Source organism: Argentina silus (assembly GCF_951799395.1).
Source record: "Argentina silus genome assembly, chromosome: 13".
NCBI lineage: Eukaryota > Metazoa > Chordata > Actinopteri > Argentiniformes > Argentinidae > Argentina > Argentina silus.
The window spans coordinates 19,773,603-19,786,102 of NC_139667.1; the positions used below are offsets into that span (position 1 = coordinate 19,773,603).

Genomic DNA, 12,500 nt, shown 5'->3' on the forward strand with positions numbered 1-12,500 from the left:
GAAAGAGATAGGGAGACAGAGGGGAGGGGAGGGGAGGGGGGGCTTAGAGAGCAAACTTCACGCAGCAAAAGTCTCTTTTGGTTGAGATCTGGAGGGGGTGATGAACTTTGATCTGCTATGTCTTTGAATCCAAAGATCCAACCTGATAAGACCTACTACTAGTCTGACAACACACACACACACATACACATACACACACACACACACACACACACACACACACATACATACGCGCACACACACACACACACACACATACACATACCAAGATAAAAGAGAGAGACATAACCTGAAGTACCTCCAAGGTCTCTGACTCATGCATTCATTTATGATGTACCAAAACACGCATGCACACACACACACACACAAATGAGATGTCAGGGGAACTCCAGGCTCTGCCAGCTTAAAGGGAATATTTTCCATAGAACAGTCATAGACCTGATGTGTTGACATGCATACACCAAGTGTATTCATCAGAAAAACTATCCAGCTTCACCACAACAACACGTCATAAAGGCATTCCCAGTCAGGTATTTGACCATAAAAACGTTCCATAGCACTCAGGATGACATTTTCCGGCAGTTTATCAGCCCTTGTGCTAAGAAATGTTCCAAAATAACCACAATATTCAAATAGACAGGACAGGCAGCCCTCGATTGAAGAGTTTGGAATATTAAGGATTGAGAAAGGACTTTTCTGCACATTTCTACTTGAAATCTACTTTATGGACATTGTAAGAGGGAGGTTTTTGAGATACACCCTGCGAGTGTGCTGTGAGTAATATGACTTTTTTTCAGGGCTGCAAGAAACAGACAGAAAATGTAGGTCCGATATCAAAAAGAAGTTAATTTACTTTATGTCTGTGGATTGAAGGGAGATTTCAGCGTTGTGAATCCCTCTCACAGCAAGGGAGCAAGGAAAACCACAACAAACAAAAATACAACAGATTTGCTGCCTCTCTCCTTGCTCCTTCAACTTGTTTGTATGATTTGCTTCCTTTTGTTCGGGGCTGAACCTTGTTCAGAGGAGCAGAAGGACTGGTTAACTGCGCTCTGATCTCTGTGCGTTGCGCGTGCATATGTGTGTGTGTGTGTGCGTGTGTGTGTGTGTGTGTGTATGTGTGTCCTCTGTCCTCTCTACTCTCCTCCTCCTGCTCGCTCTCTTCACGGAGCGGCATCTAAAATTAATCTCCTCCAGCTATTGGACCACCACTTGTCATCTCCCATAACTCACGCTCCTGCGCCTTTTCATGAAGACACACAAAAGCAGGTAACGACACACACACACACACACACACACACACACACACAACCCCAGAATAGGCTCCAAGCCATCTGCTTGTTGCCATGGTGAGCCCAGCGCGTTGCCTTGGCGATGGCGTATTTCGCGCGCGCTAATGGCCTGTCCATTTGCCAGGCAACAAATCGCCGCGGTGATGCAACCCGCACCTGTCTCCGAGGCTACGCGGTCGGTTGCCATGGAGGCGTCGCTGTTGCCGTGGCGACGGCGGCGCTAATCACCTCGCAAGGGCAAGCGCTCAGCGGAGAGCCGGGCCAGACCAGCTGTTCACCAGAGAGGGAGAGAGAGAGAGGTAGAGGGAGAGAGTGGGAGAGAGAGAGAGGTAGAGAGAGAGAGAGAGAGAGAGGTAGAGAGAGAGAGAGAGAGTGAAGGAATGCTCCTCTGTCTGGGCCAGTGGAGAACAGTAGCAGAGTGCAAAATAGCAGAAGGGCCTCAAACTCCCACCCCCACCCCATTCTCTCTCTCTCTCCATCTCTCCCACGTCTAATCCCTCTCTCTGCTTCCGCTCCCCTCCATCTATGGCTCACTCACTCTCTAAGCTTGTCTTTTGAATTCTCTCTAAACACACAAAGTATTTTTTTTTAGGTAAAAATATCTAATCATTGAGTTACAAGGGTGTGTTTGTGCATACAGTATATGTGTGTTTGCATGTGTTATATGTAATTGTTTGTGTGTGTGTGTGTGTGTGTGTGTGTGTGTGTGTGTGTGTGTGTGTGTGTGTGTGTGTGTGACTCAGCGTGCTGTGTAAAATGCTGCTATAAAAAGCTGCATTCTGCTCAGAGCCCCAGTGGCCAGATAAACACTTTATTACACCCTGTACCACTGTGACTGGCCATCTGCTCCAGGAGAGAGGAGGAGAGAGAGAAGAGGAGAGGAGGGTGGGAGGGGGGTGGGGGGGTGGGGGTTGAGAAGATCTTATATATCATGTTGAGCAGGGGAGGCTGGTGGAGGCAGAAATCGGAGGACAGGCTCATGGTAACACATCTGATACAATGATCGCACGTGTTTCCATTCCATGCAATGCCACAACCTCGTCCTCCTATTTCTACCTCCACCAGCCTCCCCTGATGCCGAGCAGATCCAACATACAGCGCGCATAATCTCACACACACACACACACACTCAAACACACACAACAACTACACTCTCTGTTCCTATCTCAAGTCATGTCCATGAGAAGAGAACAAAGCTATTGTAATCAAGTTGCATTGTATCATATGGTATATTATTATTATATATTATAATGCGCCCAGCCTACCAGAGTAGGATGAAGGCCCGTCATGCAGAACGGGCAGCAAAACAGCTGGTAGAAATGTCCTGCTTCCAATTCTCCATCCTTCTCCCTGAAGTATCTACTTGTCCACCCCCCCTAGACAGATTTAAAAGCGTAGGATTCGGGTAACAGGCCGTGCTTACACCAATCACATGCTTTTAAATCTGTGCAGAGGAGAAGTCAAGTGAACACTTCAGGGAAAAGGAATTGGACGCAGGAAATTTCTACCAGCCACTTCGCTCCCGTTCTCCAAATGCATCTTGGGAAACGTCTGAGGACAGAAACTATGCGTGATAGGATGACCTCATTTACTTACTGTGTGTGTGTGTGTGTGTGTGTGTGTGTGTGTGTGTGTGTGTGTGTGTGTGTGGTTGTCTGTGTGTGCGTGGTTGTGTGTGTGTGTGTGTGTGTGTGTGTGTGTGTGTGTGTGTTTATGTGTGTGTGTGTTCATGTGTGTATGTGTGTGTGTGTGTGTGTGTGTGGGGGGGGGGGGAGTGATTGTGTGTGTGTGTGTCGCTTTACTGCTGAATGCTGGGGAAAAAGTAGAGCAGCCATGAAAAGAAGTGAAGAGACAGCGTTCTTAAACAAATCAACACCCCCTCCTCCGCACCACACACACAGACACACTGCACCCCTATCTTCCCACAAAAGACACCTGTACTCTCCCCTCTCCTCCCCCATTACCTCATTCCTCACCCAGTGTACTCCCAACCTGTCCAATTCAATTTCCTCCTCTTAGAAGAACATCTATCTTGTCTCTCTCTCTCTCTCTTTCTCCCTCCCTCCCTCTCTCCCTCTCTCCCTTCTCCGAACCACCATTTGTTCCATATCCTTTGTTAAGGATGATCTGCCACTTTAGGTTTTACAGTGACGCAATTACTCTAACCCTGCACACTTGGCTGCTTCCGCTTGACTAGAACTTGCCCTACACTGCTCCGCTCCGCTCTCCAGTGGACAGACACACACACACACACACACGCACACACGCACACAAAATCGTTGGGCCTATTAGCTCATCCAGAAAGAGTCAGAGAGAAGAGAAGACTCCAGACCTCTCATTCTAAAACTGTATTCTATCGCTACACCTTGTCTTTCTGTTAGTCTCTTCCTAAACCCCAACCATCCCCCCTTTTCTCACTCATCTCATCATCATGCTTCTCTTTCTCTCTTCCTCTCCCTTTCGATGTATTCTGTCTCTCTCTCTCTCTCCTATTCTCCTATACTCCCATCTCTCTCTCTCTCTCTCTCTGTATATCTCTCCTCCTTTCCTCTGCCTCTCTCATTCCCTATGTCTGCCTTTCTAGACTGGCGTGCCTTGAGGTGCCGGTGTTAACCAGTTCACGGAGGGGGGTAATGTATAGGGAGGGGGAGAGAGGTAGGGGGTTGTGTGTGATGGGGAGGAGAGGAGTGGACTACCAGCTCCAGGAGTCTGGCTCTAGAGGCTTTGATATGCCTGAGTAGAGGTGTGTGTATGTGTGTGTGTGTGTGTGTGTGTGTGTGTGTGTGTGTGTGTGGTTGTGCGTGTGCATGTGTGTGTGTATTGATGTGCCTTCGTCAGCGAATGTGTGCGCTCATGTGTGTGTTTCACATCGTTTTGTAGCATAAACTGTATGTGTGTGAACATAAACAGTGTGTGTGTGTGTGTGTGTGTGTGTGCGTGCGTGCGTGCGCGTGTGTGTGTGTGTGTGTGTGTGCGTGCGTGTGCGTGGGTGTGCTTCTCTTACCTCTGATATGCCTGAGGAGAAGTGGGCGGTGTGGAGAAGACCTGGGCGTGAGGGTGATAAGGTGTCTTCTTCAGCGCCTGAATCAAATTCTGTCTGTACTCCGGGTCTATGCACCACAAGGACCCTTTCCCAATGCTCTGTACAGACAAAGAGAGAGAAAGAGCGCGTCAGCAAAATCAATGATAAACGAACACGTTAGCCTCGTTGATATCAAAAAAAGAACTGTATTACCTTTATTACCACTTTATAAGATTTAAATCAACTTTATAAGATGTCTTGATTATCCTGACAACGTGTTGGATGTGGACAAGGACAGTTTTCACAAACACACACACAAACACACACACGCACGCGCACACACTGCAGTAGGACCTCGAGACACAAAGAGAACACACTGCTTCACCAACAGTCTTCGGCTGAGAGAGTAGACAGCGTTAAAATGTCATGCTCTGAGAGGTCACCGGTGCCAGATTCTGGCTCCACTAATGCACCCGGACCCTCCTCTCCTATCCCCCCGTCCGTCCGTCCGTCCGTCCGTCCATCCATCCATCCATCAATCTGTTCATCCAGTTGTCTATCTCCCTTATCAGTCCCTTCATCACTCCATCCCATCCTCCTCTACTCAATCCATCAATCCATCTTTACTGTGCACCAAGCCCTCCCACTGTCTCTCTCGTTTGTTTTTCTGTCCCTTCATCATTCCATCCAAGCAAAGACCTCCCCCGCTCTCTCCCTTTATTTCACCCCTCCCTCCCTCCCTCCCTCCCTCGTTCAATCCATCCATCCATCCATTCATTCATTCATCCATCCACCCGGCCCTCTTGCCTCTCTCCCCACAAATTACGATAGGTTCCGTAAAACTACAATTCCCTCTTTCTGATCCACTCTTCTTCTCCCCCCCCCCATCGTCAGACAGTCGTGTCAGCGCTCTATCTATCCTCTGCTCTACCTCTTTACCTCCCTCTACCTCTTTACCTCCCTCTCCCTCTCCCTCTCCCTCTCCCTCTCCCTCCATTCCACTGCACAGGGTCTGGTTTATGATTCGCACGGGCGGGCAGATAAGACTGATTCTACTCCATTTAGCTCCATGCTCTCCCCTGTCACCTCGCCCTCCCTCCGGATTGTGTGTGTGTGTGTGTGTGTGTGTGTGTGTGTATATATGTGTGTGTGTGTGTGTGTGTGTGTGTGTGTGTGTGTGTGTGTGTGTGCGCGTGCACCTTCGCCCCCAGATCCTCAGGCAAGATTTGATTAGGAGAAATGAGACGGAAATAAAGCGATAAACCTGCCTCCCGTAAAAACCAGGGCAATGCGAAATAAGTACTGGGCCAGATGTGTGTGTGTGTGTGTGTGTGTGTGTGTGTGTGTGTGTTTTATGGACCCCACTCTGACAGAGTCAGCACTTTCATAAAGGGAGAGGTAGAAAGGTACGCACTGGGGATTTTCATTTTCACAAACGTGCTGTGGAGAATACTCAATGACAGGGACCGGTCATTCGCAAATAGCGTACGTAGCGCTAGGCAAGGCACACTAGAGGCAGGCGAAAGCGAGGAGCAGTTGGCATTGGTGAAAAACCGTAGTCTCCATTTTTCTATGATCACATGATGACAACAAGTGTATCAGGTGTGTTCTCTTTGTGGTAATTCTCTTCTCTCTCCCTCTCACTTCCCCTATCGCCCCCCCCCCCGCCACACACACACACACACACACACACACACACACACACACACACACACACACACACACACACACACACACACACACACACACACACACACACACTTTTTTCCCCCACATTCCCTTGTTCCCTCTCTCTGATTAAAATCATAGATTCCTGGTATGGCTGGCAGGATGTGTTGTGTGTGAATCAATAGTAGGAATGACCTTGGGATCAGTGGTATGATATCAGATGGCCGGCGGAGTGTGTGTGTGTGTGTGTGTGTGTGTGTGTGTGTGTGTGTGTGTGTGTGTGTGTGTGTGTGTGTACTTGCTCAGACGGCCGGCTGTCACAGCCAGACACAATAATGCCCAGCGGGACCACAGTCAGAGCCTGCGATCCCCTCTGAGCGGACCACGTCTCCTAGCTGTAAACCGCCTGTGTGAATGTGTGTGTGTGTGTGTGTGTGTGCGTGTGTGTGTGTGCGCCTGAATGTGTGTGAACATCAAGAGAGGTAATATCTGGTGCTAAACCCAGCTCACCCACTATTGATCTTTGGAAAGTTAGCACCGCTAGCAGCTAATATTTACCTTCAGCTGTCCAGGGCCTCTGGTTAAAGCTGCAGGATTTGTACCAGCAGTAAGCAAACAGTGGGACATGCTGTCCCCTCTACTGCCTGAGCTGAATCCATACCTCAGACTAGTCCTCTGAGACCATCGGTCTGCGCGCACACGCACACACACACACACACACACGCACGCACACTCACACCAACCTCTACTGCTGAATGCCAAATCGACCCCTAGCTCTCCCTCGACACTTGAGAAGGGATTATATTCTGTCTGTGTAAGCAATAAGCAACAGCTAGGCCTACACCTGGCCCTCTGATGAGATAGTGTTTTGGGCTTTTGTCTAAAACCATCTGCAAAAACACCATATCAAAGGATGCTCGTTGTCATTAGAAGGAGAAAACTGCATGAAGTACCTCACAATATTCAAAATGTGTAATCTTTTGCTCTGTTGGTATCAAATGTTAATAACTCCGTATCTTCTTATCTTAATCGTTCTGCTTCCCCAAGTGATCACTCAAAAGTGGTGAAAAGTTATTACGCCCAACTTATGCAGTTTGAACTTCAAACACTTCAAACCAGAGATGTGTACAGTAAATAGACCTTTCCTTCCGAGGGGTATTTTCAGGAAGTTTAAAAGGGAAAGATCCAATTTCAGCCAGAAGCCATGCAGGCAGTTATTTTTGGCTCAGGGAGACGTCCCCTGCCTAATTACACTGTCAGCTTTCCATCAAGAACGGCTGCTTTAAGAACATATCTGAGATTAAGGCAGAAATTGTATCGTACCCGTGAAATTCAATACTTAGAAATGCAATAGTTTAGACCGCTAGGCATCATTGGTGGAAAGTGACTACATCCTGACAGCGACGTTAACAAAAACTAAGTGTGTCTGTGTGTGTGTGCGTGCGTGTGCGTATGCATGTGCGTGAAAGAGAGAGAGAGAGCAAGATTGAGTGAGTCTAAATTGGACTAGAAGTGATACAAACAAAGCCAAACGGACTTGAAAGTTCTAATTTCTGCAAAATGTGTTTTTCAGACAGAGGAATGAACAATGGCAGCTGTTGCATCTGAATAGGACTGTTATTTTGCCTGGGTTTAGACACAAAGACAATCAATTCTCATTAGCAGACGCTCATAAATCGGGGAAGGAAAGGCCTTTGAGGGAATGCTCTAGTGATGGACCTTTTTAAAGTCTATTTCAGTAAGGGTCATTAACTTCTGACAGCTTTAGGTGGAAATATGCTTATTGGCTGATAGAAAAAAGGGAAGGTAACACAATAGAATATCAATTAAACACCCACGTTATTCAGAATTTAGGATGTAGCCATAATACAAAGACACATATCAAGATGTAGTGTATTTCATGGGCAGTAGAGGTTGTGTGTGTGTGTGTGTGTGTGTGTGTGTGTGTGTGTGTGTGTGTGTGTGTGTGTGTGTGTATTGATGTGCCTTCGTCAGCTCATGTGTGCGCTCATGTGTGTGTTTCACATCATTTTGTAGCATAAACTGTATGTGTGTGAGCATAAACAGTATGTGTGCGTGCGTGCGTGCGTGCGTGCGTGCGTGTCTACTAGTGAGCCACATAAAACCGGTGGTTATTTTCCTTATCAAGGACACAGCCTTCCCTGGAGTGGATGCCATTACTAACAGTCAGACCCTGGCCGGCCGGTGGATTATTCTGATCTGCCTGCTGGAGGGGAAAAAGTGGTGGTGGCGGCTGGAATTCCAAACGCTCCGTAATCAGGGAAAATCAATGGGCTTTAGAGCACTTTCTTTCTGATTTACACCCCTCCGCTCCCAGCGCTTCCATGACCTGCTCCCAGACATGCGTCGATACAACCCCTCATCAGAGGGCGAAAACGGGAAGGAAAGGAGAGAGAGAGAGAGAGAGAGAGAGAGAGAGAGATGGGGAGAGTGGAAGAAGAGGGAGGACAAAAAGAGAGAGAGAAAAATAGGGAGGGAAAGAGAGAGACAGTATACTATAAGAGAGGGAATGTGAGAGAGAAAGAGGGGGAGATAGAGAGAAGGATGAATGGGGGGGGGGGGTTGGATTACGGTCTCCAAGGCAACAGGCGTGCGGAGGGAGAGCGTGTGTGTGTGTGTGTGTGTGTGTGTGTGTGTGTGTGTGTGTGTGTGTGTGTGTGTGTGTGAAAGCGGGTGTTTGATGGTCTTGGCAGAAGGCTCTCTCTCTTTCTCTCTCCCTCTCTCTCTCACTGATGACGCATCGCTCCATCACACAAGCCCATCCAGCTAATCCTATCAACCCCCCGCGCTAAATAACACAGCCTGCTATTATGAGCCACCTCTCCTCCCTCCCACCCCCACCCCCACCCCACTCCCCTACCCCCCACCCACCCACCCACCCCCCCACTCGCTTTCTCTCCTAAACTGTGATATGTAAATATGGAATTGTGAGGGGAAAAAACATTGGCCCTCAAGCAGGGGATTTTGGGTAGCTTTGGGTTTCTATATTTGAATTCCTTAATTGCAGTCTTTTATGTCCTTCCATTTCACAGTGGGAACAAAGGAAGGGATATCTTCTTAGACTCTGTAAGCAATGAGCTGTGGTGTTACTGGGCTTAGTGAGAGAGAGAGAGAGAGAGAGAGAGAGAGAGAGAGAGAGAGAGAGAGAGAGAGAGAGAGAGACAAACACAGTCAATGGCCACAGATGTTGGAAAGAGAGAAGTTTGGGCCCTAATGATGCGCACTTCAAGCACTTTGATGTGCTCTGTTGTTTTTACGAATGTCCACGACTTCCCATTCCGCATTCACCACAATAATAACTTGTTTGTCATTGAAAATGAGAAGTGCTTCTGAACTCTTTCTCTTTCACTCTCTCTGTCTCACACTCTTTCGCTTTATCTCTTTAACGTTTCTCCCCCTTGTCAACTTGTTGCATTCTGAGGGGAATTGAAATGTACAGATGAACTGTTCCTTTACCCTTTTCGCACGTACGATCTAGGAATGTCCAATGCCCCCCCCCCTCCCCCAGCGTAAGTTCCTTGGCTGAAAAGGTTGGTCTAGTTTGTATAAGTTTATCTTCAATTTTGCCTGTATTGGATATCCAATGAATTCATTCAGCCCAAAACACCAGCACTACATACAAACACTGAGGACATACAGTTGTATACACATAGGCCTATGATTTGTGCAAAATGTTTATGCGAAATAACAGTGTGTTCAGCTCAATACTGATTGTTGCGTCAATCGTAAATAGACGTTCTAATCAAGTGTTCGATCACACCTTGTATCACCTGTTTGATTGTACGGATCAAAGGGTTAAAGAGAAATAGCCCAAATAAAATCCCAGACACAGCTAAAGTAAGCCCCCCCACTCTGCTTTCAAGGGCAGCCTTCAAGTAAGTTACTCCAAACAGCATAGGTCCAAACATCTACCAGCTCAATGGAGTGGTACACCAAAGCTTCCCACCACAAGCACAAATAAGCCTGAATGAACTCTGCAAATGCAACCTCATCCCCTCTGTACTCACTTCAACTATAACCTTGGTTATAATGGACGTGGGGGGCAAGAGAGATAAGGGACAAATTAAAGATTATTAAGCTTAAATTTAATGGCCAATTTAATCCTAATTAGAGGAGATCACCTTTCGGGAGTAGAACTGTCCTGAAGATAGATAGCATGGGAAACGAGAGGACGAGGACCGAGGACGTGATCCATTTAGACAAGTCATGCTCCAAGAGACCAAATGCAGATAAAAAAAAAGTGTGTGTGTGGGTGGGGGGGTTTCGAGAGTGGGTGTGGGTATGTGATTGTGTGTGTGTGCGTGCTTTTGTATGTATGTGTTTGTGTGTATGTGTGTATGTGTGTGTGTGTGTGTATGTGTGTGTGTGTGTGTGTGTGTGTTTGTCTGCATGGGTGCGTGGCCCAGGCTACAAGTAACCAAATCAGCCCTGCAAACACACGCCGGGACAACACATGGCCAATTCCAGTCTTGGCTCTCACACACACTGTTGATTTTCTCACTGTCGCTGCATGTGGAGATATTTTCTCTGGCAATATGGCCTCCCCCACCAACACAGCATACGGGCTGGGAAGTGTGAGGAACAGAGATCTGGACAGCAGCGATGAATCTCAAATATTAAGACTCCCATCAAATGATTCAATTTGTCAAAATGTCTTTTAACATTTATTCCTCATCAACCCGGTTAAGTCTTCAGGTAAAATATCTCCGGAAATAAATCTGGTATAGAATAGGAACTCCTCTGACTCGGTTGGATTTCGGTTGACTACAGAATCCACACATCAAAGAGAGGCACGTATACAGGAGCACTCTCCAATTTGTCCAAACATTGTAAAGTCATCAGGTTCATACTCTGCAGTGCTGAGGTAACATCAGGTCAATTTCCTTTGTTTTCAATAAATGAACAAAGACAGAACAAAGCTTTGAGAGCCAGCAAAAGCCTGCATGACCACTTCTGCTTTTCACATCAGAAAAACCTTCAATGCTACCACACAGTCATGGCACCAGCGCAACGCAAGGCTACGATGCCATGACAGTTCTCCAACACAATAGGCTCCACTTGTCACAACAACATTCCTCTCAAGTTAAAGAGAGAGAGAGAAGAAATGCATTTTTCTTTTTTAAAAAAAAGGTTGATCGAATGCAACACCTTGGCTCCAATCACACCTTGCATCTCTCTCTTTTGACAGCGTATTCCTCCGGCGAGGCGCCCAACACAAATAACACCATTTATTGTCGATATATATCCCCTCTCCAGCGCTATAAAAGGAGGTCCATAAACCAACGGGGTGAAGGCTTCCCTCTAAATGAACTAAATTGGCTGGTGAGTCACACACAGTGCAAAGAGACCCAGAGATCAACAAACGGTTATTTCCGTTCCGCCTTTCCAACTGACCCACAACAAAAAAAAAAAATGAAGGCCTGAAATTCAGTTAGACATTCTGTATCTGTTTTATTAACCGGCTGACTGATTGATGGATATTGTCGGAATGAAAAAATTGTTGTTATCGGGCGTGACCTGAATAGCTGGGGGTTACGTAAGTAAGTAAGTAAGCAAGTAAGTAAGTCGAGTGCTCAGGACACATGCTCCGATCTGACGTCAGCCGTAGAACACTTGAGCTGCAAAACCGACACCAACAGACTTGATTACAAGAGCAATATCTCCCCTATTCTACCTTAAGTACTATAAACCCCCATGAACCTCTACATCTCTACATGAGGCAGTGGCTTCATTAGCTTTCAATTGGCAGCCATGAATGTTGCCTTTGTGAGTCTCTGTGGACCCAAAGTCGAGTGGAAGACTTCGGGAACGAGATTAGAGGACGTCCCCCACATTGATTTCAAAGCATGCGATTGGTTTAAGCATGTGTTCTTACACTGACACTAATCTATTCCTATTCAAAACCAGGTGGAGAAGTGCACAACTGCTTACTTCAGGAAAGGGGTGGAGAATTGGGACGCTGCAGATGAAGCTCTAGCCCCCCAGGAAGCAGGAAGCTGCTGACACTTACACAGATCATGTGATCATGTGGCGGGTTGCTGGCCTGTCATTATTGATTAGCCCTGTTCTACTGCTTCAGCATTTCTCAAGGTCCTCTGGACCACCGCCAGTAACAGCCGCCAGTGACCGCCGCCAGCAACCAGGTCAACAGGGTAACCCGGGGATACTGAAGAAATGTGGGGTAACCATGGTAACCAACACTGACAGGGTAAACCAGGCTAACCAAGAGAAGCAGGACAAGAGGATATCATACCCATCATCTCATCCCTGTTTCTGGCCTATGGTGGCAGCAACAGACTGATATAGGGGAAGGGAGGGAGGGTGGGAGAGAGGTAGGGAGGGATGGAGGGAGAGAGGGAGGGAGGGAGGGAGGGAGTGATGGAGAGAGGGAGGGAAGGGGTGATGGAGTGACATTAAGAGGGAGATGTACGTGCTAACACCAGCTTGGCCCTCCCAGGGCAACATCTGCCCACAGAGAGGGCAACATCTGGCCTGAG

The 12,500-nt window shown here is 47.4% G+C and overlaps 1 protein-coding gene across 5 annotated transcripts in view; it reads right to left on the bottom strand.

Annotated features, from left to right (window-relative positions):
- The window catches only part of foxn3 (forkhead box N3), an 80,046-nt gene that overhangs the window by 30,518 nt on the left and 37,028 nt on the right, over positions 1-12,500 (bottom strand). For all 5 annotated transcript variants that reach the window (XM_083683917.1, XM_083683918.1, XM_083683919.1 and 2 more), the window contains exon 3: positions 4,297-4,433. In XM_083683917.1, coding sequence (XP_083540043.1) covers positions 4,297-4,433 — 137 coding nt within the window. The remainder of the gene's footprint in view (positions 1-4,296; positions 4,434-12,500) is intronic.